The sequence below is a fragment of the Anabrus simplex genome, chromosome 2, assembly GCF_040414725.1.
Source record: "Anabrus simplex isolate iqAnaSimp1 chromosome 2, ASM4041472v1, whole genome shotgun sequence".
Classification (NCBI taxonomy): domain Eukaryota; kingdom Metazoa; phylum Arthropoda; class Insecta; order Orthoptera; family Tettigoniidae; genus Anabrus; species Anabrus simplex.
In genome coordinates this window covers 991133294-991158446 of record NC_090266.1, presented here as the reverse complement: position 1 = coordinate 991158446, position 25153 = coordinate 991133294, and the positions used below count along the sequence as shown (strand labels likewise).

General features: G+C 40.2%; 1 protein-coding gene across 1 annotated transcript in view; it reads right to left on the bottom strand.

Annotated features, from left to right (window-relative positions):
* Window positions 1-25153, bottom strand: part of st (scarlet) — a 580386-nt gene that overhangs the window by 302958 nt on the left and 252275 nt on the right. Inside the window, exons 3-4 of the mRNA XM_067141853.2 lie at window positions 10455-10553; window positions 33-169 (exon numbers count right to left, since the gene is read on the bottom strand). Of these exons, the coding sequence (XP_066997954.2) occupies window positions 33-169; window positions 10455-10553 (236 nt within the window). The remainder of the gene's footprint in view (window positions 1-32; window positions 170-10454; window positions 10554-25153) is intronic.

The window sequence follows — 25153 nt, the reverse complement described above, 5'->3', positions numbered from 1 at the left end:
GAAGAGCGACAAATAACAACTGACATTATTACCATAAAGTTGAGGTGCTCGCGAACAGTGAGAGAACTGACGAACAAATCTTCCTGGTGCATGAAGCCGCTCAACCGTTGCATGAAGTCTCCTACAGGGCGTCCATTCACTCTTATGTCCCCGTCGACTATGGTTCCGGCTAAAAACAAAGCAAAAACAATGTATGATTATTTTCAATAGCTTAATTTTCTTGTGTTAATGCAGGTTGTTCGAAGGCAAGGCATGGGAATGAATTAGGGCCTAGATCACCTGCGAGGTAGCTGTTATTATTGCAGGGGAATCTAAGAAAAGAACCTTCCCAATGAATGAAAATTAACCCCAATCGCTTCGGCTAAAATTCCTTCTAATTTTATATTTGTGGTCAGTCCTGCCGATATAATTATTTTCCAACTGAAGCCTCTCACGGATATCTCCCCATGCTTCTTCTCCTGTATAGGCTCTATATAATCCTATAAGTCTAGTTTTCTCCCTTTTTTCCCTTCTCCTCCTTAAATTTTCCCACCCTAGTTCCTTTAACTTTTCTGATACACTACGCTTTCTCCTGAAATCCCCTGTTACAAATCTTGCTGCTTTCCTCTGCACACTATCTATTCCTTTTATTAGGTATTCTTGGTGAGGATCCCAAACACTGTTTGCATATTCCAAAGTCCGTGTGGTTTTAGGTCGTTATAGATCATTTATAATGTCGGCTGTTGTCTTATTCACAGTTGTTGTTTTTGTGGGAGGTTTATATGTAGGCTAGTGATAGTTTATATTACTATATTTATCATACGAATGGAGAGTGACAAAATGTCTTTCTTGTTCAACAACCATACACTACTCACGCGTTATGTTGTACGAAAAGGAATAGGGACAAGACATTAAGTCAGGACATGCTATTGAATTTATTTTTAATTGTCATGTGTGAAGAATTAGGAAAATGTTTGTTTAAAGATTTAACTTCTATTATATATTCGTAGAATCAAGCTTCAGATTGAATGTTTATGTTACGGGGTTACCCGTGGAGCAGAAAGAGCTTAAAGAAGGTGCCGGAGCGAATGGGTCCAACTACAATATCAAAATGTATTTAAAACTTAAACTGAAGGTTATATTTTCAGAACTTCAAACTTAACAATTTTTTCATTACAATATTACAGGTACAAGTAGCAATATTTAAACAAGATTGGGAAAATTCCAAGATTCAGAACCTTAATACTTTGGGCCTTAAGCCACCAGTTTTACAATTCCGGAGATACCGGATTAAGTTTACAAAAAAGTGGGGAACCATTAAGTCAGGGGAAGAAATCCCTCAAATCAAGAGAACTTGCTCCCAAAATTACAATATCTAGCCTTCCAAAGGCACTCTTTAATCTTACTAAAACTTTGAAAAAGAACAAACAGGCTCTCAGTATCCTCTAGCCTATTTAAGGCAATATCAGAAATTTACAATCACTCGCACAACTTACAAATTGAAAGATAATGTTATACAGGGGTATCTAGTACCCAACCTACAGGGCCTTTGCGGAAAAGAACAGGTTAAGTAAATGGCCCGAAACACAAACTGAATGGAGGCGTGTACTTGCACTCCTAGATATGAACACTAAAACAACCTAAGGGGCTTTAGGCCGATGAAACGGGGGCTATTCCCAAACTACGGATTTGACTCGTATAGAAATTACTTTACCACATTGCAGAATGAAAAACAGTTATAAAAACGTAGTCACCTCAAACCAAGATGAAGGAGAGCTCGAGAGGGTAATTCACTCTCTATCCCCGATTTACAGTTAAAGATTTTATGAATTTTTTACATTAGCCGGAAGAAGTTACATTATAGAAAAGCTGGTTACATAACTAAAGAGTCGGACCTTTCCCTCGGGTTAAACTGCGGAGGTAGCATGAAAGGAAGAAGTTATGTGGCCATTACCTGGAAGATGTTCTGTTGACCGATGAAAGAGGCTGCCCGCCTTCTGCTTTGACACACACGCTTAGTAAGATGACGATCAATTGGCCAAGAAATGAGAAAAGCCGCAGTTTATAAACCCCCAGGGAAGGTTCGAGATCATTCAAGATTAAACTAGCTACACCCTCTCAATTTTATTGGATAAATTCAAAAGTTACACTTAGAATCGAACAAGAAGCCCGTGATAGGTTGAAAATTAAATACAGAAATTAGGGATTGGCTAGATTCAAAACTGGCGGAAAGAAACAGGAAATATTGTCAACCGAAATATAAATGAACATCATTCAGTTACAAAAACCTAGAAATACAAAACTTCTTTAAATTATGACTTCTTACACCTCGCACGAGGGTGCATGATCATAGTTTTTAGTATTGCCATCTGTGGAAGACTGCCCAAACTTCTTGACGAATGTCAAACAAAACAAGTAGAAATTCACTCAGTTTAGGCAACTGCACAATAACAAAATTACATCATATTTCTGTGGTGACATCTTCTGAGTAAAGTTCTGAGTTGGTGTAGTTTCAGTTTCACTGTTTTACCAATAGAGGGGTTCGTTTAGGCGCTGAATTTGAATGCGCGGCGTTGGGGTGTACCTCCCGGCACAGACCTCCCCAACCCCCCAAATGTTCTTCCTCGGAGTGACACAGAAGAATTTGAGAAAACATTTTCAGTGAAGAGAAAAAATTTCTAAGTTTTTTTTGAAGCTGATAAGTAGAAACTTGTTTATCTCCAGCTTTAAAGTGTCCTTCGAGCTCTATAGCTGCAGTCGCTTAAGTTCGGCCAGTATCCAGTATTCGGGAGATAGTAGGTTCGAACCCCACTGTCGGCAGCCCTGAAAATTGTTTTCCGCGGTTTCCCATTTTCACACCCGGCTGTACCTTAATTAAGGCCACGGCCGCTTCCTTCCCACTCCTAGCCCTTCCCTGTCCTATCGTCGCCATAAGACCTATCTGTGTCGGTGCGACGTAAAGCAACTAGCAAAAAAAAACATAAAAAATAAAGTGTCCTTGTTTTAGTGTATTAACAACATGTTGATAGATTTGACGGCAAGACCTGCCACCGCTGTCGATACCCAGGTGAAGGTCGCCCGGACACCCCGTGAACTCTGAGATACACCTCTCCCAGTACTATGAGAGGGATAGTCGTGGTGATGGTCGCCGCAGATTAGAAGTATATATACAGTCCCCAGATGAGTTGGCGGTAGGGGCACCGCACTTCAGCCTTTGCCAAGAGATGGACTCCGGCGCGCCGTTCACAAGGAGCCTTCACGGGAGTGGAGTGGGCCCGTACCCCACTTCTGTTGCAGGACGGCAACGAACGGCTGAGGGGGCACTGAAGCAGTAAGATCTCGGCGACAGAGAACTGTTGTTGCAGACTTGAGAGTACGATCTTTATTGGTGATACAGAGGGGCGGGCGGCGTGAAAGGTTCTTGTATGTCAATAGTGCGGAGATGCAGGAGACGGGAGCTTGGTAATGGCCACTAAGGAATAGACAGCAGGAAAACCGGAGGGGAAGATCGTACATACAGATTATATACAAAATAAAATAAAATAATTGGGGCAGGCCTCCAATGAAAAAAAATATATAACCTTCAAACTCCTGCCAAATTTAGCGGCTAACGAATATAAGAAAGCTAATTATACAGGTTTCACCTGAGAGAGGTGCACTCTAAAGGTCCTCTCTGTAGCTGGATTGCTTACCAACAATGTAACTGGCGTCAAAAAATCTACTATAATGCACGGTCCATAAAACCTGGGGGAAAGCTTGCCAGCGGGAACAAAGTTTCTAACCATGACTTGATCTCCGACTTTTAAATTGGTGGGCCTCCGTCTACGATCATATCTTTCCCTAACCTTTTCATGAGAAACCTTCAGGTTGTGCTTAGCCTTTTTCCATAGTTCTCTAATATTATCGGGGTCTATTGTCTCTGGTAAAATATCATTAAGTGACCAAAGGTTAGAGAGTGGCGTGTTAGGTACAAATTTAAACATAAGAGAAGCAGGTGTGAATTTATGGGACTCATGAACCGCCGAATTTAAAAGCAAAGGCCAACCAATGCAGGGACGTTCCCACCTGGAATGATCTTCGTGATGAAATGCAATGAGAGCCGATCTAAGATTACGATTGACCCGCTCAGCCAAAGATGGTTGAGGATTATATGCCGATGTAGTTACATGTGATACAGACAGATCAAAACAGAATTTGCGGAATAAGTTGGATGTGAATGCCTTAGCATTATCACAAGCTATATATTGACAATGACCAAAAGAAGCAAATATGGTATTTAAACAAAAATGATGGACTGAGCGGTTGCCAGCTTAGTCGGAAATAACCAGGAAAATCTTGAGAAACCATCTACACACACCAGAATGAATTTGTTGGCGTTCCCCTTTGATTGGGGGAAGGGTCCGACGTAGTCTATATAGAGGTACTCCATGGGGCGCGACGCTTGGTGAGATGATAATAGACCTAGCTTAGTGGACAAGGTGGGTTTACTAAGCAAACAAGATTTACAAGCCTTTACCAATTCTCGAATTTCGCCATCCATACCTTTCCAAATGAACATCTCTCGGATCTTTTCTCGATGCCTAAATGCCCCCCTAACGGGGTCTCATGATAATACTTGAAGATCATATGAATAAGCACGGCTGGAACCACTACTTTCATCTTTTGGTCATGCCTCGACGGGCAACAAAAAAAACCCCGTTCCTTAATACATAAGGGACGACATGTTCCACAGAAGAAAGGGTCTCAATAATAGGGGCCAGCGCGGAATCTTCACGTTGATATTTTTCAATGTCCCGAAACAACATGGGGGCATTAGTTAGAATGGCATAAATACGCGAAGGCATGGGCGTGGGAAGAAAAGAACTGTCTTCCTGTTCGATGGTCTCCACATCCTGAGAAAACATGCGGCTTAGTCCATGCGCAACAACATTTTCGGATCCTCTGATATGCCTAACATCAAACTGGAAGGCAGAAATCCTGATGGCCCATCGGGCTATACGACCAGTGCGACGCGGCCTAGCTAAGACCCAATTTAAGGCTTGATTATCTGTTTCCAGTTCGAACTTGACATGTTCCAGATAGAGGCGGAACTTCTCTAATGCAAATAAGACAACCAAACCTTCAAGTTCATAGATGGAATATTTAGCCTCTTCGGCTGATAATGTCCTAGACGCGTAAGCTATGGGTCGTCTTTCGAGTTCAGTTTCCTGAAGAAGGACAGCAGCCACCGCCGATGATGAGGCGTCGGTTTGGACAATGAATTTCTTGGAAAAATTAGGCATAGCAAGGACAGGGGCGTAGCAAAGAGCTAATTTCAGATCTTCAAAAGCGGCTTGTTGAGACGTCCCCCACTCAAATTTGACGCCTTTCCTACGAAGTAAGTTTAAGGGCGCCGCTCTGTTAATGAAGTTAGGAATACATTTCCTGAAGAAATTCACCATGCCTATGAACCTGGAAATTTCTTTGATGTCCTTAGGAGGTTTGAAATCACGGATGGCCTGTGTTCTGGAATGATCGATGGAAACGCCATCGGGCGACACAATATGCCCTAGGAATGGCATGGAAGGTTTAGCAAAAGCTACCTTAGATAACTTCACCGCCAACCCGGCCTTACGAAGGCGATTGAGTACTTCCTTCAGATGATCTAGGTGTTCTTCAAAGGTCTCAGAAAATACGACGACATCATCCAGATAATGATACAAGTATTCAAACTTGATGTCGGAGAAGACCCTATCTAGCAGTCTCATGAGCACAGGTGCTCCCGTGGGGAGCACGAAAGGAACGCGGTTGTACTCAAGCAAGTTCCCATCCGCGGCAAAAGCTGTTAGATATTTTGATTCTTCAGCTAGAGGGATCTGACTGTACGCCTGATTGAGATCCAGGATGGTAAAGAACTTAGCTTTCCGAAACCATGAAAAACAAGAGTGAAGGTCGGGAAGAGGCACATATTGTAACACCACCTTCCGATTTAAAGCCCTATAGTCAATCACAGGCCTGAAGCCACCTTGGGCTTTCGGCACCAGGAAAATGGGCGATGAATACGCCAATTTAGAGGGTCGAATAATACCGTCTTTTAACATCTGGTCGATGATCTCTTTAAGAGCCTTCATTTTAGGGGAGATAGCCTATAAGGTGGAAACCTAACTAGGATCGAATCCGTAACCTCAATCTTGTATTCAATAAGGTCATTAACACCAAGAGTGTCTCCTCAGGTAGATGTCTAAGGTCTAACAACATCTCATCCTGGGTAGGCGAAACAGATGAACATGACACAGAATTACACTTAAGCAAAGGAATTTAACAATTATTGGCAAATTTGAAAGTGCATGACTTGCTCTGAATGCCGAGCACCAGACCAGTAGAAGGCATGAAATTCGCTCCTATTATAACAGGGCAAGGAAGACAAGTGCTTAGCTACAAACACTTTTATTTTCCAAGTAAATTTGGAAATTCGAATTTTGGCGAATATGAAACCTAAAATGTCTAAGGGAGGGGAATTAGCCGAAACGCATTGGACCGAAGACGAACAGTAATCAGGAAATTTACAGACAGACTTTAATTTCGAATACCATTCAGCCGAAATAATGGAACAAACACTCCCTGAGTCTAACAGAGCGGTAACGTGTTCACTATTAAACTCAATCTTAAGAAATGGTACGAGTGCGGGGGACTCCGTCGCAATTTTGAGGCATTCTTCAGGACATTCAAATGCGGGGTTAGAAGAAATTCTACCCTGTTCCGAGCTTTCGGTGGATTTAACGGGGGCTGAGCCTTGGGAAGATGAATTTGCCGACTTAGCCGATGCCACTAGTCACTTTCGATTATTAGAGTTCGTGGAGGTTGCACCAGAAGTTGAGCAGGAGGGGGTGCTATTGGCATTAGGGCAATTTTTGGCGAGGTGAGTAAACGAACCACATTTGAAACACCCTTGAGATGACCCTGCTCCATTCTTTGTCCCACTCGATTTTATTAGTGAGCACTTGTTACGCAGATGATCCGTCAATCCACAAGCGTAGCATTTGCGGGTGGTGAAAGTTCGGCGAGGTGAAGGCTGAAAACTATTAGAAGATGGAGGGGGATCCTTAGCAACTCGTAAGGTGTCGGCATACATAACTCCTTCGGCTGAGACTGCCATAGCCTCTAACTCAGTGAAGGTTTGAGGACGCGACGCGAAACACAAATACAACCTATAGGGCGGGGAAATGCCTACAACAGTCGTCTGCACAACTTGATCTTCAGGGAAGTGAAGAGCGAACACCCTGTTGTAAAACTTAATATCTTGGATGAAGTCTGCCAGATTTTCATCCAATCGCTGTACTCTGAAATAGTACTTCTGTATGAGAGAGGACATTGCCGTAGCCGGAATGAAATTCGCCAGAAGGTGAGCATGGAAGTCTTCTATGGAAGATTGTTCAGCTATTGCTTTGACTACTTTGTCCGAGAGGATACCTGTGAAGTAATGGTAAATAATTTGAAGAATTTAAGAGTGAGAGAGGGAAAACACTACATCGTGATCTTGAAATTCGAATAAAAACCTTAAAAATGAAATGACCTCGTTAGTAGAATTTATAGAAAACTTAGAAATTTCCCTAAGCAACATAGCCAAAGGATGAGGCAAACTACTGAACACAGGTGACATAATAGGTAAGGGCCTAGATGGTTGAGAAGTCTCAGACACAGTATTATTTAAAAAGAACGGTGGAACATCGGTACGCCGATCAGACTCTTTTTCTAATGGGGCAGAAGTTTGTTGAGTTGCCACAGATTTTCTGCTTTCTACATTCTTGGAAGAGTCTTCCTCACTCACAATGTATATCACCGTGGCTTGGTCCGTTTTGGGAGCAGCTGCCCCAGACAATAATTGACTAACTTTATTTGACATTTTTGATAGATGATCAACTAAATTACTCGCCTCCTTCGCATGTCCTTCTTTTAACTTAACAGACAATAGATCGCTAACCCTGTTATAAAAATGGAACAGTCTAGCCTGCACTCTTTTAAGCTGATCGGGAGATGGATCTCTCACTTCAAAAAAAAAAAAAAAAAAAAAAAAACTAACTACAGATGCTAGTTCAGTGGTATTGTCGGTGATAGTGGAGAGAGCCTCATCAATTTCCTTCTCTCCCAAAGTTGGGATACTAATAGGTAATTCTAATGACTCTTTAAGCTTGGTGGTATCTGCCGCAACCTTGCCTCCAGATTGAACATTTCTAATTAGCAATTCATAAATTAATTCCTACTTGCGCAAGTGGCCGGGATGGAGGACTTCGCGAGGGCCAGACATGGTGAAAGAAAATTTACAAATTTAGAAGAGAGAGAGAAACAAATTCCTGCGACTGAGAAAATTCTTAGAGTTCGATCCGGATACTATGTTTTAGCCGTCAAAAGGGCTTAATTGAGATCCATTCAACCACGCTCTGCTACCACTTGTTACGGGGTTACCCGTGGAGCAGAAAGAGGTTAAAGAAGTTGCCGGGGTGAATGGGTCCAACTACAATATCAAAATGTATTTAAAACTTAAACTGAAGGTTATATTTTCAGAACTTCAAACTTAACAATTTTTTTCATTACAATATTACAGGTACAAGTAGCAATCTTTAAACAAGATTGGGATAATTCCAAATTCGAACCTTAATACTTTAGGCCTTAAGCCACCAGTTTTACAATTCTGGAGATACTGTATTCAGTGTACAAAAAAATTGGGAACCATTAAGTCAGGGGCAGAAATACCCCAAATCAAGAGCACTTGATCCCAAAATTACAATATCTAGCCTTCCAAAGGCACTCTTTAATCTTACTAAAACTTTGAAAAAGAGCAAACAGGCTCTCAGTATCCTCTAGCCTTTTCAAGGCAATAGCAGAAAATTACAATCACTCGCACAACTTACAAATTGAAAGATAATGTTATACAGGGGTATCTAGTACCCAACCTACAGGGCCTTTGCGGAAAAGAACAGGTTAAGTAAATGGCCCGAAACACAAACTGAATGGAGGCGTATACTTGCACTCCTAGATATGAACACTTAAACAACCTAAGGGGCTTTAGGCCGATGAAACAGGGGCTATTCCCAAACTACGGATTTGACTCGTATAGAAATTACTTTACCACATTGCAGAATGAAAAACAGTTATAAAAACGTAGTCACCTCAAACCAAGATGAAGGGGAGCTCGAGAGGGTAATTCACCCTCTATCCCCGATTTTCAGTTAAAGATTTTATGATGTTTTTACATTAGCCGGAAGAAGTTACATTATAGAAAAGCTGGTTACATAACTAAAGAGTTGGGCTTTTCCCTCGGGTTAAACTGCGGAGGTAGCAAGAAAGGAAGAAGTTATGTGGCCATTACCTGGAAGATGTTCTGTTGACCGATGAAAGAGGCCGCCTGCCTCCTGCTTTGACACACACGCTCAGTAAGATGTCAATCAATTGGCCAAGAAACGAGAAAAGCCGCAGTTTATAAACCCCCAGGGAAGGTTCGAGATCATTCAAGGTTAAACTAGCCACACCCTCTCAATTTTATTGGATAAATTCAAAAGTTACACTTAGAATCGAACAAGAAGCCCGTGATAGGTTGAAAATTAAATACAGAAATTAGGGATTGGCTAGATTCAAAACTGGCGGAAAGAAACAGGAAATATTGTCAACCCAAAAATAAATGAACCTAGAAATACAAAACTTCTTTAAATTATAACTTCTTACACCTCGCACCAGGGTGCATGATCATAGTTTTTAGTATTGCCATCTGTGGAAGACTGCCCAAACTTCTTGATGAATGTCAAACAAAACAAGTAGAAATTCACTCAGTTTAGGCAACTGCACAATAACAAAATTACATCATATTTCTGTGGTGACATCTTCTGAGTATAGTTCTAAGTTGGTGTAGTTTCAGTTTCCCTGTTTTACCAATAGAGGGGTTCGTTTAGGCGCTGAATTTGAATGCGCGGCGTTGGGGTGTACCTCCCGGTACAGTTTATATGGAACAAATGTTAACAAGCGTATGATGCAACACTTTTCAAATGAATGTTCTATTATTTGTTGTTTTGCCAATGAATCAGATAAAATGATTTGAGTTTAAGAAATTTACGCAGTAAGGAAGAACACACCTTTCATTTAGCCTTCTCAAACGAGGAAACAACAACAAAAACAGACCCTGTCGCGCTACAACACTGAAGGACCTTAGCCTACAAGGCGACCTCTACTCAGCCCGATGGCTTGCAGATTACAAGGTTACGTGTTGTCAGCGCGACGACCCCTTTCGGCCTTTATTCTTGGCTTCCTAGACCAGAGCCGCTATCGCACCACGAGAGAGGGAACCTCGAACCCGCCCTGAGAACTAGAATGTAAACATCTCAGGGTGTAAGTCTCACAGAGAGTACATCTTGCCTTAGCTTGTGAAAGACAGTCGTAAAGAAAATAACAAATATGTTATAATCAGATAAAAAGAGTTGAAAAACCTTTTCAGGTTTTGCTTTTACCTTGATTTCGGTGAGCCAAGGCCATCATTAAGCTACTTTTGCCCGCTCCACTTCCACCCATGATGGCGACCAATGTACCGGGCTTCACAGCTCCGGATGCTGAAAAGAGAAGAGGTTTAGTCAGATTGGTTCCTCAGTGTTACACCCTAATACAATGGTTGGGCAAGTAAGATACCCAACTGCCAGAGTGATCATCTGTTGAAGGGAGGAACTAGGAACAAGACAGTTAAAAAATGGGGGACAGCTACATATTAATCTGTAATTTAAAAACGACAAAATTTTATCATTTTCAAAAGTACTGTGTTGCCAGTTTCCCTCTTTTTTACCAAGAGTACTCTTACTGAAGTAATAACATAGAAAAATAAATTTCAGTTATCTTTATTTTACAATTTATTTTCGAGCCTTTAGTTTGAATATCCTTCCTCTAAAATGTTATCAGAATATTTGTAAAATTGCAAATAGAAGAAAAAAATATATATTTGTGGCACGTATTAGTTTTATCAGTTACATGAAATTCTTTCTAACAGCACTTGTTCTAAATTTCAATCTCTAGTCATAACTACTAAATTTAGAAGTACTGTACTTCAACATATGTAAAAATATTGCATCATTTACCTTGCTTGTAATCGTATTTATCGGCACTTCTTGTACAAGTCAAAATTTCTTTGTCATTCAGTACTGCATTATAGATATCTGTACAATCATTCCAAATTTTTCTTTGTTTTGTAGTTCCGATTAAGGGTATTCATATAAAGTCTGTTCCTAAGGTCTAATCATGAAACTTTTCCTTGTCTAAAGGTTCTTTTCTCAAGGGAACAGAACACAAGAACTGCACCACTTTTGAAAAAAATACCACTTATTTGCTCTTTCTTCAGGTAACAAATTTAAAGTAACCATCCACCTTCTTAAACAGGAATCCTCTATATATCTGTTTGTTGCAGTGATGTTAATAGACTCTTTCAACAAAGAACATTCTGAATATAAGTCATGAACATAAAGTTTATTTTCTAATTTCAAATCATGAACAACTTAAAAGCTAATGTTTAAGACATAATGTCAAAGATATAACACTTATCTTAAATAATATGCTTTAATCTGAGTAATCAAACCTGTAAGTGAGATCTTTCAGTGCCACTTCTACCAACATTGAAACTCATTCTGAACTTATTGCACTTTTTCTTTAGCCAGATCATAAAGAGTTATGAAACCACTTCTAACTGTTTCTTCAATGATTCCATTATATGATACACGTCAGATGCTAACAAGTCATTTCTTTCTAAAGATAAAATTGTACAATGGAATACTTCTAGAATATTACAGAAAAATTGCAATTAGCACTCAGTTAAGGACATATTTTCATTGCCATTTTCAACATCCTCGAAAAATTACCGGATTGATACAGGACAATCGTCCCCTAGCGCTATAAAATATGACTGAATGACAGGAAAGCAATTTTAAAGTCTCTCTACTTCTGGGTAAATACTTAGCCAACTTGTCGGAACATGTCTGATTATTTCCCTGTATTCAATGTCACAAAATTCAAAAAAGTCCTTCAATCGTTCTAACCTTTGTGAATGACAGGAGAAGAAATTACAGATTTTGCTTACAAAACCTTCAAAGTCAAAATGACGGAACTTTTTCAATCTCATACTTTGCTGTACTGTGGACTTTATGGGCAAAGCAAGGTGAAGGCAGAATACTTTCATTGTCAGTTTTCAACAATGTAAATACTGAATACATGTTACCAAAATTTACATTGGCACTGCCAATATGTCACATTATTTATACTCAGATTGTTAGCAACTAACCTATCCTTTAATTGACCAAACACAGCATCTGCAGTTTCATGACTATCTTCGTGATAGTAAAACAAAACCCTGAACAACTCCCTTGTCACTATGAAAGTACCTTAATACTATTGGAAATATCTTGACGTGACCATGATTAGATGCGTCTGTTGATACAGAATAAACCATAATTTATTGTCTCTACTAGTTCCTTGATATGTTCTTTTACAGAAAAAGGCGCAAGTACATTGGTAGCAATTGCTGTTGCTTTAGTTCGTCCTCGAGATACGCTTCTTCCTATTTCTGAGTCTGTAAGTATTACTGGGACTAGTTTAGAGTCACAGTCGTAATGACAATAAGGTACGTTGTGAATAACATAGTGAAATACATTTGTCACTTCTGAAGCAATCACTTTGTCTTGATGGACGGTACTAGAACTGGAACAAGAAATTATGATATCGTCTTATTCTGGAGGGATAAGCTGGCTGCTTTCTGATGTTCTTGACCTTTGTTTTGTCTCGACCCGTCGTAGAATCCTCCATGAGAAAATACTGAATGACTTCTAGTTTACAAAAAGGCCTTGTGGACGTTACTTCGATCAGGAGATAAGTATGGCGTGTTGGCTTCCCACTTTGCACTATATGCACATCCGCGTACATTTTTTTCCTTTGCCTCCTCAGGTTTAAATGATGGCTTTCGTTTTTTGTGATGAAGTAGAAGTGTAGTCATCACTATCCGACGCCGAATCCATTTCAAAAATCACAAAAACTTGAAGAAAAACTCCAGTTAATACAACACCTCTATGTTGATGCATTTCATGCTACAGAATGACCACACACACACACACACACACACACACACACACACACACACACACACACCATGCCACGGGCTAGCGGTAACTCGGAAGTCGGAATGTACATCCGGAACGCTTCTCCAAATATGCTATAACTTGCTTCTTTGGACTTTCAAAGATCCTGTTGGCAACGGTTACGCTATGTTTGGATGAAGCTGAATGGCAGGACAGTTGCGTATTGTGAAAACTCGTACCGATGACAATACAAAATACCTTAAAATGCGGCACGTTCCACAAAATTTCGATGGTTGGTCACTCTGCCAACTGAAAACATAACAGTAGCAATATTCTGCCTGGTAAAGGAGTGCTCGGTTCACCCGGAAGAACATGGCTTCGACTCTGCGTCAGGGAGTCGGAAAATTTAAGGAAAGAGATTTCCACTTCCGGAGGAGAACATGACTTTGAGGTTCACTCAGTCTACGCCAAATTGCACATGACAGCACGCTGTTTTAGTAACCACTCTAATGCCGTGCATTGAATACGAAGGGTCCGATTGAAAAGTTAGAAGCTAAAGAAAGGAAAATAGTGTGAAAGATCCTAAGACCAATGAGAGAAAAGTGTGAGTACAGAAGACAGCATGACATCGAATTGTTCCTGCATGTGGATAGGATAATGTAGACCATTCGGAGGAGGAGGGTTGATTTTTATGGTCGCATAACACGTAAGAACTCGTAGAGGCTGACCAGACGGATCTTTTCCTTCTTTCAAAAAAGAAAACCAAGGACCCTGGCTTACTGAAGATGAAAACGCCTTCGAGAAGTAGGGATTATACATGAAGACATCCAGGAACGTGTTCCCATCCAGAAGAGTTTTCGAGCATTACAGATATTCCAAGAAAAGCCGAAGTTGAACACAGGCAAGAAGTAGACTGATGAAGGAAGGGAGGCTCACAGAAAGCGAATGCGCCAATACTGGGGAAGGATTAAAGCCCAAGAATGCAAATGGTTGAAAGAACGTGGTCCACAACAAGCCAAAACGAATAATAATCATTTCGTGCGGTTATTGCTAGCCTGGCAGACACTCCGATGAGTGTGGGCAGCGTGTGCGTGTAGGGGAACTGCATGGTTGAAGGTGGTGGTGAACACAGCACATACATCTAGTCTTCGAGCAAAGGAAAATTAACCGTTTAAGATGAAAGTCTTTCGGCCCGGCCGGGAATCGAACCGGGCGTCCCAAGAAAAGGAGGCTAAAACGCTGACCACTCAGCTGTACCGCTGCACAAGTAAATTTAAATAATATAAATGCATTGTGAGCTACACTGCACAAACCAAGTAGTGTGTGTGTAATAAGCAGGGCTAGGAGTTTGATGAAATGTCATCTTTGGATTGGTTCACAGCAGACATTGCTAACTTTTACAGAAATCCAGATCATAGGTCCCACATTGCAGAAATGCTAATTTATTTGGTAATTTTTGTCATTTTTGCCATTTTGTTTTCGGTCATTTTCTAAAATTATACATTTGGTCTTTTTATGGAACTTATTAGACTATTTTATACTTTTTGAGTTATTTTCTTACATGTTTCAGTTCTGAAGCATTTATGTGTGTGGTATTGGATATTATCGCAAGAGGATGAATATGGACACTTCAGAATCTTCACAATTCTTTGTCAATCTGGGGACTATAGAAACTTTGTTCACCACTTACTTATTGGCAATGTCCACATTCCAGGAGACGCAGTCTTCCACCTGAACACTCGACAAGATGTGGAGCCAATTTCTCGGCGAAATGTAAAGAATTTCGTCTTGTTTTCTTGACCTGGCAAAAGCCCGAGAGCTTATTGTAATGCCTATAACATAAATATAGGCTATGCTAACTCAAATTTTAATTTAAAATTTACGTCATTTTTTTAAGTTTTCAGATCTTTTTACTCGATTTTTGCCGTCATTTTGTAGATCATTTTGAAACATTTTTAGGTCATCAAAAACCTGGCCCGGGTAATAATTTATAAGGTAATACGACATGATGTTCATATTCATACACGGAGCAACTTTCATCCCTTGTAAGGCAGATGATTTGACGAAATATCTCTGTTTACCCTCGGAAAATAGATGTCTTTTTGCACAACATGATATCGACATTCCTTTAAGAGCTCTTATATTCACAATTTGCTTCACTTCGCACCGACACAGATGGACCTTATTACGACGATGGAATAGGAAAGGGCTATGAATGGAAAGGAAGCTATCGTGTCCTTGTGATGGTACAGTCTCAGAATTTGCTTGGGAAACCACGGAAAACCATCTTCTGGGTTGCCCACAGTGCGGTTCGAACTCTCTAGCTGAAAGCTACGAGACCAAAAGCGCATATCCACTCGCTCCGTCCTTGTTAGATGGAACTCCCTATATTTTTGTATACGATCTTGACATATACTCCCATGACTTCACTTGTAAAAGTTTATCTTTCGTGCTTCCATATTTTGACACGCAGATGGTATGGATTACACCCACTTGGCCTGTGTCACGTTTCACGGAACGTTCTGTTCTGTAACCTGAGATTGTTCTGGCACAGTGATCGCTTCGTAACGTAAGTATCGCGAGAAAACAAGATGTTCTTTGTACACATTGTTGTTTGTGTGGTTCACCACATGAGCAGCATCTCACGACCTAGGCTTGCACCTCAAATCGTTTTGGTAAAGTCCGCTTGTTCTTGAAAAGTGGTAGCATCCTATGAACGAATGTGAGGACACTATGCGGTATTCCTTGACTGAAACTCCGAAGTTTGGAGTATATTTTGTCTGAAAAATACCGTGGAATACATTACATTCGGAATGCAAAGTGATCATTTTATCACACAGAAATGCATTTGTCCGCCTCTGTGGTGTAGTGGTTAGTGTCATTAGCTACCACCCGCGTAGGCCCGGGTTCGATTCCCGGCTATGCCACGAAATTTGAAAAGTGGTACGAGGGCTGGAACGGGGTCCACTCAGCCTCTGGAGGTCAACTGAGTAGGAGTGGGTTCGATTCCCACCTCAGCCATCCTGGAAGTGGTTTTCCGTGGTTTCCCACTTCTCCTCCAGGCAAATACCGGGATGGTACCTAACTTAAAGCCACGGCCGCTTCCTTCCCTCTTCCTTGCTTATCCCTTCCAATCTTCTCATCCCCCACCAAGGCCCCTGTTCAGCATAGCAGGTGAGGCCGCCTGGGCGAGGTACTGGTCATTCTTCCCAGTTGTATCCCCCGACCGAATGTTTCACGCTCCAGGACACAGCCCTTGAGGCGGTAGAGGTGGGATCCCTCGCTGAGTCCGAGGGAAAAACCAACCCTGGAGGGAAAACAGATTAAGAAAGAAAGAAAGAAAGAAAGAAAGAAAGAAAGAAATGCGTCTTATATTTCTTCACGAACATTCTTTAAGTGCCAAAACAAGATTTTTAATCCTACAACGTATATATAAATGCCATGTGTAAAGGTCCCTTCAAGAACTAACAGTCTTGGGAAACACTGGGGTGCTGGGAATTTGCTTTGAAACAGTAGTAATCAACGTATAATTATTTTTACTAGAGGCTTTACGTCGCACCGACACAAATAGGTCTTATGGCGACGATGGGATAGGAAAGGCCTAGGAATAGGAAGGAAGCGGCCGTGGCCTTAATTAAGGTACAGCCCCAGCATTTGTCTGGTGTGAAAATGAGAAAAAACGGAAACAACGTATAATTAAATCTACTGACATAAGTCCTTCATATCAGCCCACTGCCCTAGGAATGGAACTCCCTAGTGGCGCCGATTGGGGGGAGTGGTAGGCGTTTTCTGCTCATAGATGTTAACTCCCCTTTAAAATGTGGGGTTTGGTAGTATTCGGAAGCTGCTGGGGCGTTAAAACTTGAGAAGGTTGTAGATGGTTTCATATTAAGAAACGTGTTTAAAAAGTGGGCATTCCTTCAGAGAACTACATTATTCTCAATGGAGACTGTTCAGGCGATACATATGGTGGTAGAACTTTTCACATTTCATATCATGAAATGCATAATATCATCATCATCATCATCATCTGTTTACCCTCCAGGTTCGGTTTTTCCCTCGGACTCAGCGAGGGATCCCGCCTCTACCGCCTCAAGGGCAGTGTCCTGGAGCTTCAGACTCTTGGTCGGGGGATACAACTGGGGAGAATGACCAGTACCTCGCCCAGGCGGTCTCACCTGCTATGCTGAACAGGGGCCTTGCGGGGGATGGGAAAGATTGGAAGGGATAGACAAGGAAGAGGGAAGGAAGCGGCCGTGGCCTTAAGTTAGGTACAATCCCGGCATTTGCCTGGAGGAGAAGTGGGAAACCACGGAAAACCACTTCCAGGATGGCTGAGGTGGGAATCGAACCCACCTCTACTCAGTTGACCTCCCGAGGCTGAGTGGACCCCGTTCCAGCCCTCGTACCACTTTTGAAATTTCGTGGCAGAGCCGGGAATCGAACCCGGACCTCCGGGGCTGGCAGCTAATCACGCTAACCACTACACCACAGAGGCGAACAAATGCATAATATACAGTACAATAATATGATACTCGGACCGATGACCTAAATGTTAATCCCCTTAAACAACAACAATCATCATCATCAATAGGTACTTTTAAGAAAATATATTTATGAAGCAAGTTCTAATTTTTTACTTGTGGTTATTTTTGTTAGCTTCGTCCATAAAACATTCCTTCGAAATATTTGTTGTATAAATGAATCAATTACTATTTTTTGTTTACTTATGAATATTATTGAAAACTTCGTACATAAGACTCGTTGAAAAACCGGGCGAGGTTGCCGTGCGGTTAGGGGTGCGCAGCTGTGAGCTTGCATTCGGGAGATGGTGGGTTCGAACCCCACTATCGGCAGCCCTGGCAGCCCGTGGTTTCCCATTTTCCATTACTTCCATTTTGACACCAGGTAAATGCTCGGGCTGTACCTTAATTAAGGCTACGGCCGATTCCTACCAACTCCTAGCCTTTACCTATCTCATCGTGGCCATAAGACCTATCTGTGCCGGTGTGACGTAAAGCCAATTGTAAATTATAAGAATGTATATTCCACATATAATTTGCAAATCTCGAAACAGACCAGGGAAAAGAATTTCAATGTTAATACGTATCTATTTAGGAAACTAAAATTGAGTATATTTTGTTTTATCTTTACGAATCACGACGTGTGGAGTTGAAAATGCTGTGTTTATTTTCCATATATAGCATATTTGTTCCATATTATTAGTCATTAAAATCAATATAGTCCATATTTCGGGTAAAAAAATTAAATAAAATAAACAGTCCTCTCAATTTATATTTATATTTATATTTAAGCATTTCAAATTTTTACTTCTTGTGCAGCTCAACAATCGAGTGTGCCAGTGGTTTTCCAATTATTTCGTAAATCGGACATTCCTTTTCATTGCTTTGCGGGACTGTTTTAAGAACGTTCTGTTTGCCATAAACTCTGAAGCTCCACCCTCAACTAAAGGTGCAAAAACAGTTGTCTGTGACACAAGTGTGAGGACTGACTTAAGTTACGTTCAGTATAATTTTTCATCCATCACAAAATCACTCACAAGTCTCCATAACTTACATCTGTCATTTTCTGAAAGTTTCAAAATTGTGAGTGCTACTGTGGAACAATTAGATCGTGACAGAGATAAAACCTGCATATATAACAAAAATGAAAATGGACACTGTATTTTCAACGAACCCTAGGTATGAAGAAATCGGAAAGGTTGCTGCAACGTTGTGGGGAGATATATGTGTGAAGTTAATGTTGGACTGAACCCCAGCAGACATTGTGAAGTTAAATATGCCCTCATTACCTCTTCTGATGTTGAACGCAGTTTCATTCAATATAAATCTGTCCTCATAGAAAGAAAGATCCTTCTGGCACTTAAAAGAACATTTTGTTATCCATTGTCTTGGTAACAGAATAAAAAATGGTGTGTTCTTCGAAGTTCATATTAAAATGAGAAGTGCAATATTATGTTTTATGTAGGTCTATTTTGTTTAGCTTCATTTGAACTTCAGTATTGAATAGAAATGATCGTTTTCTAATTTGAAGTCCATATAAATAATTCTGTTTTTGAATAAATGTAACTAAATGTCACTCGGGTTCAATATGTACATATTTAATTAATTATTAGTACGTATAAATCCGTTCCCTGATAATAACTAATACTCCTAAACAGTTGTACATTTTCTTAGATGTTACTGATTCTACATAGAAATGATAAATATCAGTCTTAAATATTGTGCCGTTTCTAAAACATTTGGTTCTATGCATTCCTTTGTTCAGATTTCTAATAACAGAAAAAAGAACAAGTCTCTTAGGAAACGAACATGACTTCCGGGCTGAACACATTTGAACAAACTTTGTACTTACAGTACAAGCAATAAAAATGTAAAGGTCTGTTTTGTCAAATCAGAAATTACTAGACCGAGCGGAATGGTTAACGCGCTACGGCTATGGAGCCAAGCTCTGCATTCGGGAGGCGTGTGGGTTCGAGCCTCACCGTCGGCTGTCCTGAGAGTGGTATTCTGTGGTTTCCCATTTTCACTTCCAGGCAAATGCCGGGACAGTTCCTATTCATAGGCCACAGCCGATTCCTTCTTTCTACTTACCCTCTTTCATTCACCACCATTCATTTAATCTTCTTTAACACGTAAATCGAGGTGGGCATCAGGAAGGGCATCCGGCCGTAAAAACACGAAAACAATTTTATCTTACCTCATCCCCGACGGGATTAAGGGATAGACATACAGGCACTAGGAATGACTTGGTGTTATTTAATAATCCCAAAATAGACGGAGGTTTAGGGAAATTCCAAACAGATATTGTACACTTTCTCAGTTATTACTAGTACGCCTTATTTTTGCTTTAATAGTTACGTTTTCAACGTTTCAAAACCACATTTCTCCCGCCGTGACGCAACGCACTGAGCTAATGTGGTCGATAATTCACGAACTTAAGAAAATGAACCCTAAATCTCACGCTTCCTAAATTCTAAATGGTTGAACCTATTTCAACCAAAATTAGTATTTATAATGAATAAAGGTTTGTTTACTTAGATCAGACATGAGAATTTTTTCCTATACCGAGTGAGTTGGCCGCATGGTGTGGGTCGCGTAGGTGTGAGCTTGCATTCAAGAGCTAGCAAGTTCGAACCACACTGTCAACAGCCATGAACATGGTATTTGGTGGCTTTCCATTTCCACACCTCGCAAATGCCATATGAAAGCCACGGCCACTACCTTCCCAATCCTGGCACTTTCCCATCCTTCCATCGTAGAAAACCGTCGCCGGGCTGAGTGGCTCAGACTGTTGAGATGGTGGTCTTCTGACTCCAATTTGGCAGGTTCGATCCTGGCTCAGTCCGGTGGTATTTAAAAATGCTCAAATAGGTCTTCGTCAGCCTTGTGTCGGGAGATTTACTGGCACGTAAAACAACTCCTGCGGGACAAATTTCCGGCACCTCAGCGTCTCCCAAAATCGTAATAGTAGTTACTGGGACGTAAAATCGATAACATTATTATTATTATTATTATTATTATTATTATTATTATTATTATTATTATTATTATTATAGCTGCCTCTGTGGATCAGCGGTAGAGTGTCGGCTTCCGGATCCCAAGATAGCGGGTTCAAACCTGGCAGAGGTAGTCGGATTTTTGAAGGGCGGAAAACAGTCCATTCGACACTCCATGTCGTACGATGTCGGCATGTAAATGATCTCTGGTGACACATTTGGTGTTTACCCGACAAAATTAATTAAATCTTAGCCACAGTCGCCCAAGAGAGTTTCGGTTTACTCGGTCTGCGATCTAGTGGGCCTAGAGTAAAACGGAACGTCGAAATTGACGAGCAGACAGCCAGATGGCGTCAACTTGAAATGTCTGCACACGGTAGCTGAGGCCATACGATTATTATTATTATTATTATTATTATTATTATTATTATTATTATTATTATTATTATTATTATTATTATTATTATTATTATTATTATACCGTCCACGTGTTAGTGCGACCTTAAATTACTAGCAAAAAGAAAACATGTTTATTTGAATATTTGAATATATAATTCAAAAATCTCGAAACAGATCGAGAATTTATAGAAAGACAAACAAGTTATTGTAGGTTTTCTGAGCTTTTATTGGTGCACGTTAGTTTTACTCGAATTTTTATAGCAACAAACATGGATCATGTTATTCACGAGTGTGTACACAATGTTTGTACCACTTTCGCTTGAACCGTGTGTCGATTGACAAATCCCTTCCATTTCTGCTAAATTACAGGTGTATTTGACGTTGGGTGAAACAGTTTCCTGTTCATTCTCTCGGGCTGCATGAGGAGATTAGTTATTCTGCAGTCGACATTCTCATATTCGTTCCTGTTTCCTTGTTTGATTACTTTTAACACTACAGATAAAACATTTCTTCTCAGATATCCGTTTTCTTTTAGTAAGTTAGTGATTTAATCTGTTTTTCTGTATTTCCTGGATCTCTTGATATTTAGTTCCGAGTTCGCGGCCAATGACGTCACTCCCATTCGAGAACTTCGGTATTCTGCATCAGAAGATTTTTTGTTCAATTTGCTTTACGTCGCACCGACACAGATAAGTCTTATGAGGACGATGGTACGGTAAAGGGCTGGGATTGGGAAGGAAGCAGCCATGGCCTTAATTAAGATACATCCCCAGCATTTGCCTGGTGTGAAAATATATACATGTTTAGCAGTTATTCACAGTCTATTGTCCTCGATTCACTTATCAAACATTTGTGAATACATACCTATACAGAAGGGCCTACAAATTTCGCTAAGATTATCAGGCCACACAACATTTGAAAAGTCAAAACCTGTTTGCACCCTTCATTGGTGGATTGAAATACGAGAAAACTAGAAATCAATCTATTTTTTTTAAATGTTTTGGAACGTTTAAGCTCAGAATACATTAATATTATTCAAATGCCTTAAAGTTTAAACTGAGCACGAAACAAATTAAGTAGATGTCTTTCGATAGATTATGGTAGGGCGGCAGGGCAAATAGTGCAAACTCACATAACTTTTTCATTTTTGTCTGCGGGTGGTACTGAAATGTATGACAAGGTTCATCTTCAAAGCATCAGGCCCGAAATACCTCCGATTATCACTTAACACATTCTTGTAAGAAGAGAAGCTCCTTTTTACATCACAAGACCTTATTGGTGCATGTTTAAATAATATTAAATCACTGCAATCGAGTAGCCTATATGCACACATCTTGAAATGCACTGGTACCTTCTCCTGTAAGAACATCATTTCTCTTGCACACACAGCGAAAACCGTCACTTGGATTAAGCACGTTTTGAAGTTTCCTTTTTTACACTGACGCCAACTGTTGCATGTGATTGTTGTACTGAAAGTTCAACACTTCTAATAATTTCAATACTTGCATGAATTTCTAAGCCAGCAGCTTCTAAATGAGTAATTGCACTCGACATAATTCCAAAACTCGACTTAATATATGCCAGACTTTCTGACAACTGTTAGAAAATAATTACTACGCAATCTTGGTAGAAGAGGCAGAGTATTCCACTTGGATTAACTACAGATGTGATAGGGAAAAGCAGTTTTGTGAATACTAGTTCTCATTCCGAAAGTTGACGATCATTTTGCACAGCTACAGCTGTCGCCAAAACCGCCGAAATATGACCGAAATATGACGTTTCTACGAAAATAGTTCAAAATATGACCTTATTACAAAAAATAGCCAAAATATGCATTTATATGACAAGTAAACATCACTTAATTGTGGCGATAATCACCTGATTTGCACCAAAATCCAATCAGGCAAGAAAATAGAGACAAAGAAAAAATATGACTTTTCCTGAACATCGGAGCCCTACTGATATTGAATATGTGGTATTCTAACAGACATAAATAAACCCATACAAAGAAACAAACCCACGGCACAACAGCGCATTTGGACTTTGGCCTGCCAAGACGACTGTTGCCAGACAGACGACCAGCAGATACTGGAGTTGCACATGGTCAGCGTAACGACATCTTCAACCGTATTGTTTTGCTTTCATGACCGGGTCCACTACTTCTCGAATCATACATATCCTCAGTTGGTCTCATGAAGCTGGGTGAAGCCTGTTCCAGTTCTCAGTCTAGAATTAAAATCCCTGGACTGGCCCGTAATCGAGCCCGGGTTCTCCGGGTAAGAGGCAGGAACGCTACCCCAAAACTATGCACGCTGCTAATTAAACAAGCACTCTGCTAATTAAATTAACGTAGACTTCTAACTTCACATAAATATGGTGGCTTGGTAAAAACATTTTATCGTATAATCAGAGTCATGCTCTCAAAAATATGTTCTTAAAAATAACTGCTATTTAAATTAAAAATAGAACCTAGAATAGAAAAGCTCTAGGAATGGCAAAGTATTGGTCATGTTCTTCATTAAGGTACAATCCTTGCAGTAATGGCGACCGAGTGATGAACGCTTGAGTGAACTGCTCCGAGAAAGTGTGTAAGATCTATTATGATAGCGGATGTACAAAGTTTGCATAATAATAGTGTATGTGTTTTCTTTGATAACAATATAACCACAGTACTTCTAAACGGAATCCATGTCACGTAACGCATACATTAAAGGAGACAATCACTCGAACACTTCAGTTACAGGCGCGTGCGAAGGCTGCAGATAAGACTTGGGCCCAGCAGTTAAGGTACAGTGCACTTCGTGTAGAAAATAGTACCATAAGACACAGGTGAACAAGGTAAATGAACTCAGTGAGTGGAAATGTGATGCGTGCCTAACCAGTGAAGGAAATAATAAGAGACTAATATGAGCATATTCAGTCTTTTAAATAACTGACTGACGAGGTGAAGGAGATGAAGAACGAGCAACAGCCGAGAGAAACTGATCTTGCAAACTCCTTGGAACCGTGTCACGGGAAAGTGGACGATGCTGTTCATCCTATGGCAAAACAGAAGGAAGAGATAGCACAGTGTAACAAGTGTATCGAAGTCTTAACTCAGAAAAACACAAACTTGCAGGTGAAAATTCATTTACTGGAAAACCGCGTGAACGAAGCTGAAATGTATTCCAGGAGAAATACATGGGGTTCCCAAAGTAGAGAATGAGGCTGTATTGGATGCTATAAAGAGGGTTGTACACACGCTGGATATTAACCTATCTGAGGAAATGTTGGACATTTTGTCATCGTCTTCCTAACCTAATTAAACTCACAGCGGCATTATTGTGAAGTTTGTGCGACGGACAGACAAAGAGAGGTTCCTAGACAGTAACGCAGCCAGGATCGGCCGATGGGGAGGGAGAGTTATAGCTGGGGCTCGGATGTTTAGGAAAAGTCATATTTTTTTCTTTGTCTCTATTTTCTTGCCTGATTGGATTTTGGTGCAAATCAGGTGATTATCGTCACTAATAAGTGATTTTTATTTGTCATATAAATGCACATTTTGGCTATTTTTGTCAAATTTTGAACTATTTTCGTAGAAACGTCATATTTCGGCGATTTGACGACACCTGTAGCTGTGCAAAATCATCTTCATCTTATCGAATGCGAACTAGTATCCACAAAACTGCTTCTCGGTATCACATCTGCAGTTAATACAAGTGGAACACTCTGACTCTTTTATCGGGATTGCGCAGGAATTGTCTTACAACAGTTTGTCAGAAAGTCTGGAAAATATTAAGTTGAACTTTGGAATTATATCGAATGCAATTACTCGTTTAGAAGCTGCTAGCTTAGAAATTCATGCAAGTATTGAAATGGTGAGAAGTGGTGAACTTTCAGTACAAAAATCACATGGACTTTTAAAATATTGTGTGATCTGATTATACTTAGCGAACTTGGTATTTTATAGGTATGTATTCACAAATGTTTGATAAGTGAATTCAAGGACAATAGACTGTGAATAACTGCTTAACATGTCTATTCCGAAAAATTAATATGAAAGTAAGAATAAAGAATTTAGCTAATAAATATGTATCAAAGGAAATGCCGTTTCGACTTATAACTTATTTTAAAACGGTCGTATTTTGGTTAATCATTTTCGGGGCATATTTTGTAATTTTTACGTCATATTTCGTCACTTTTG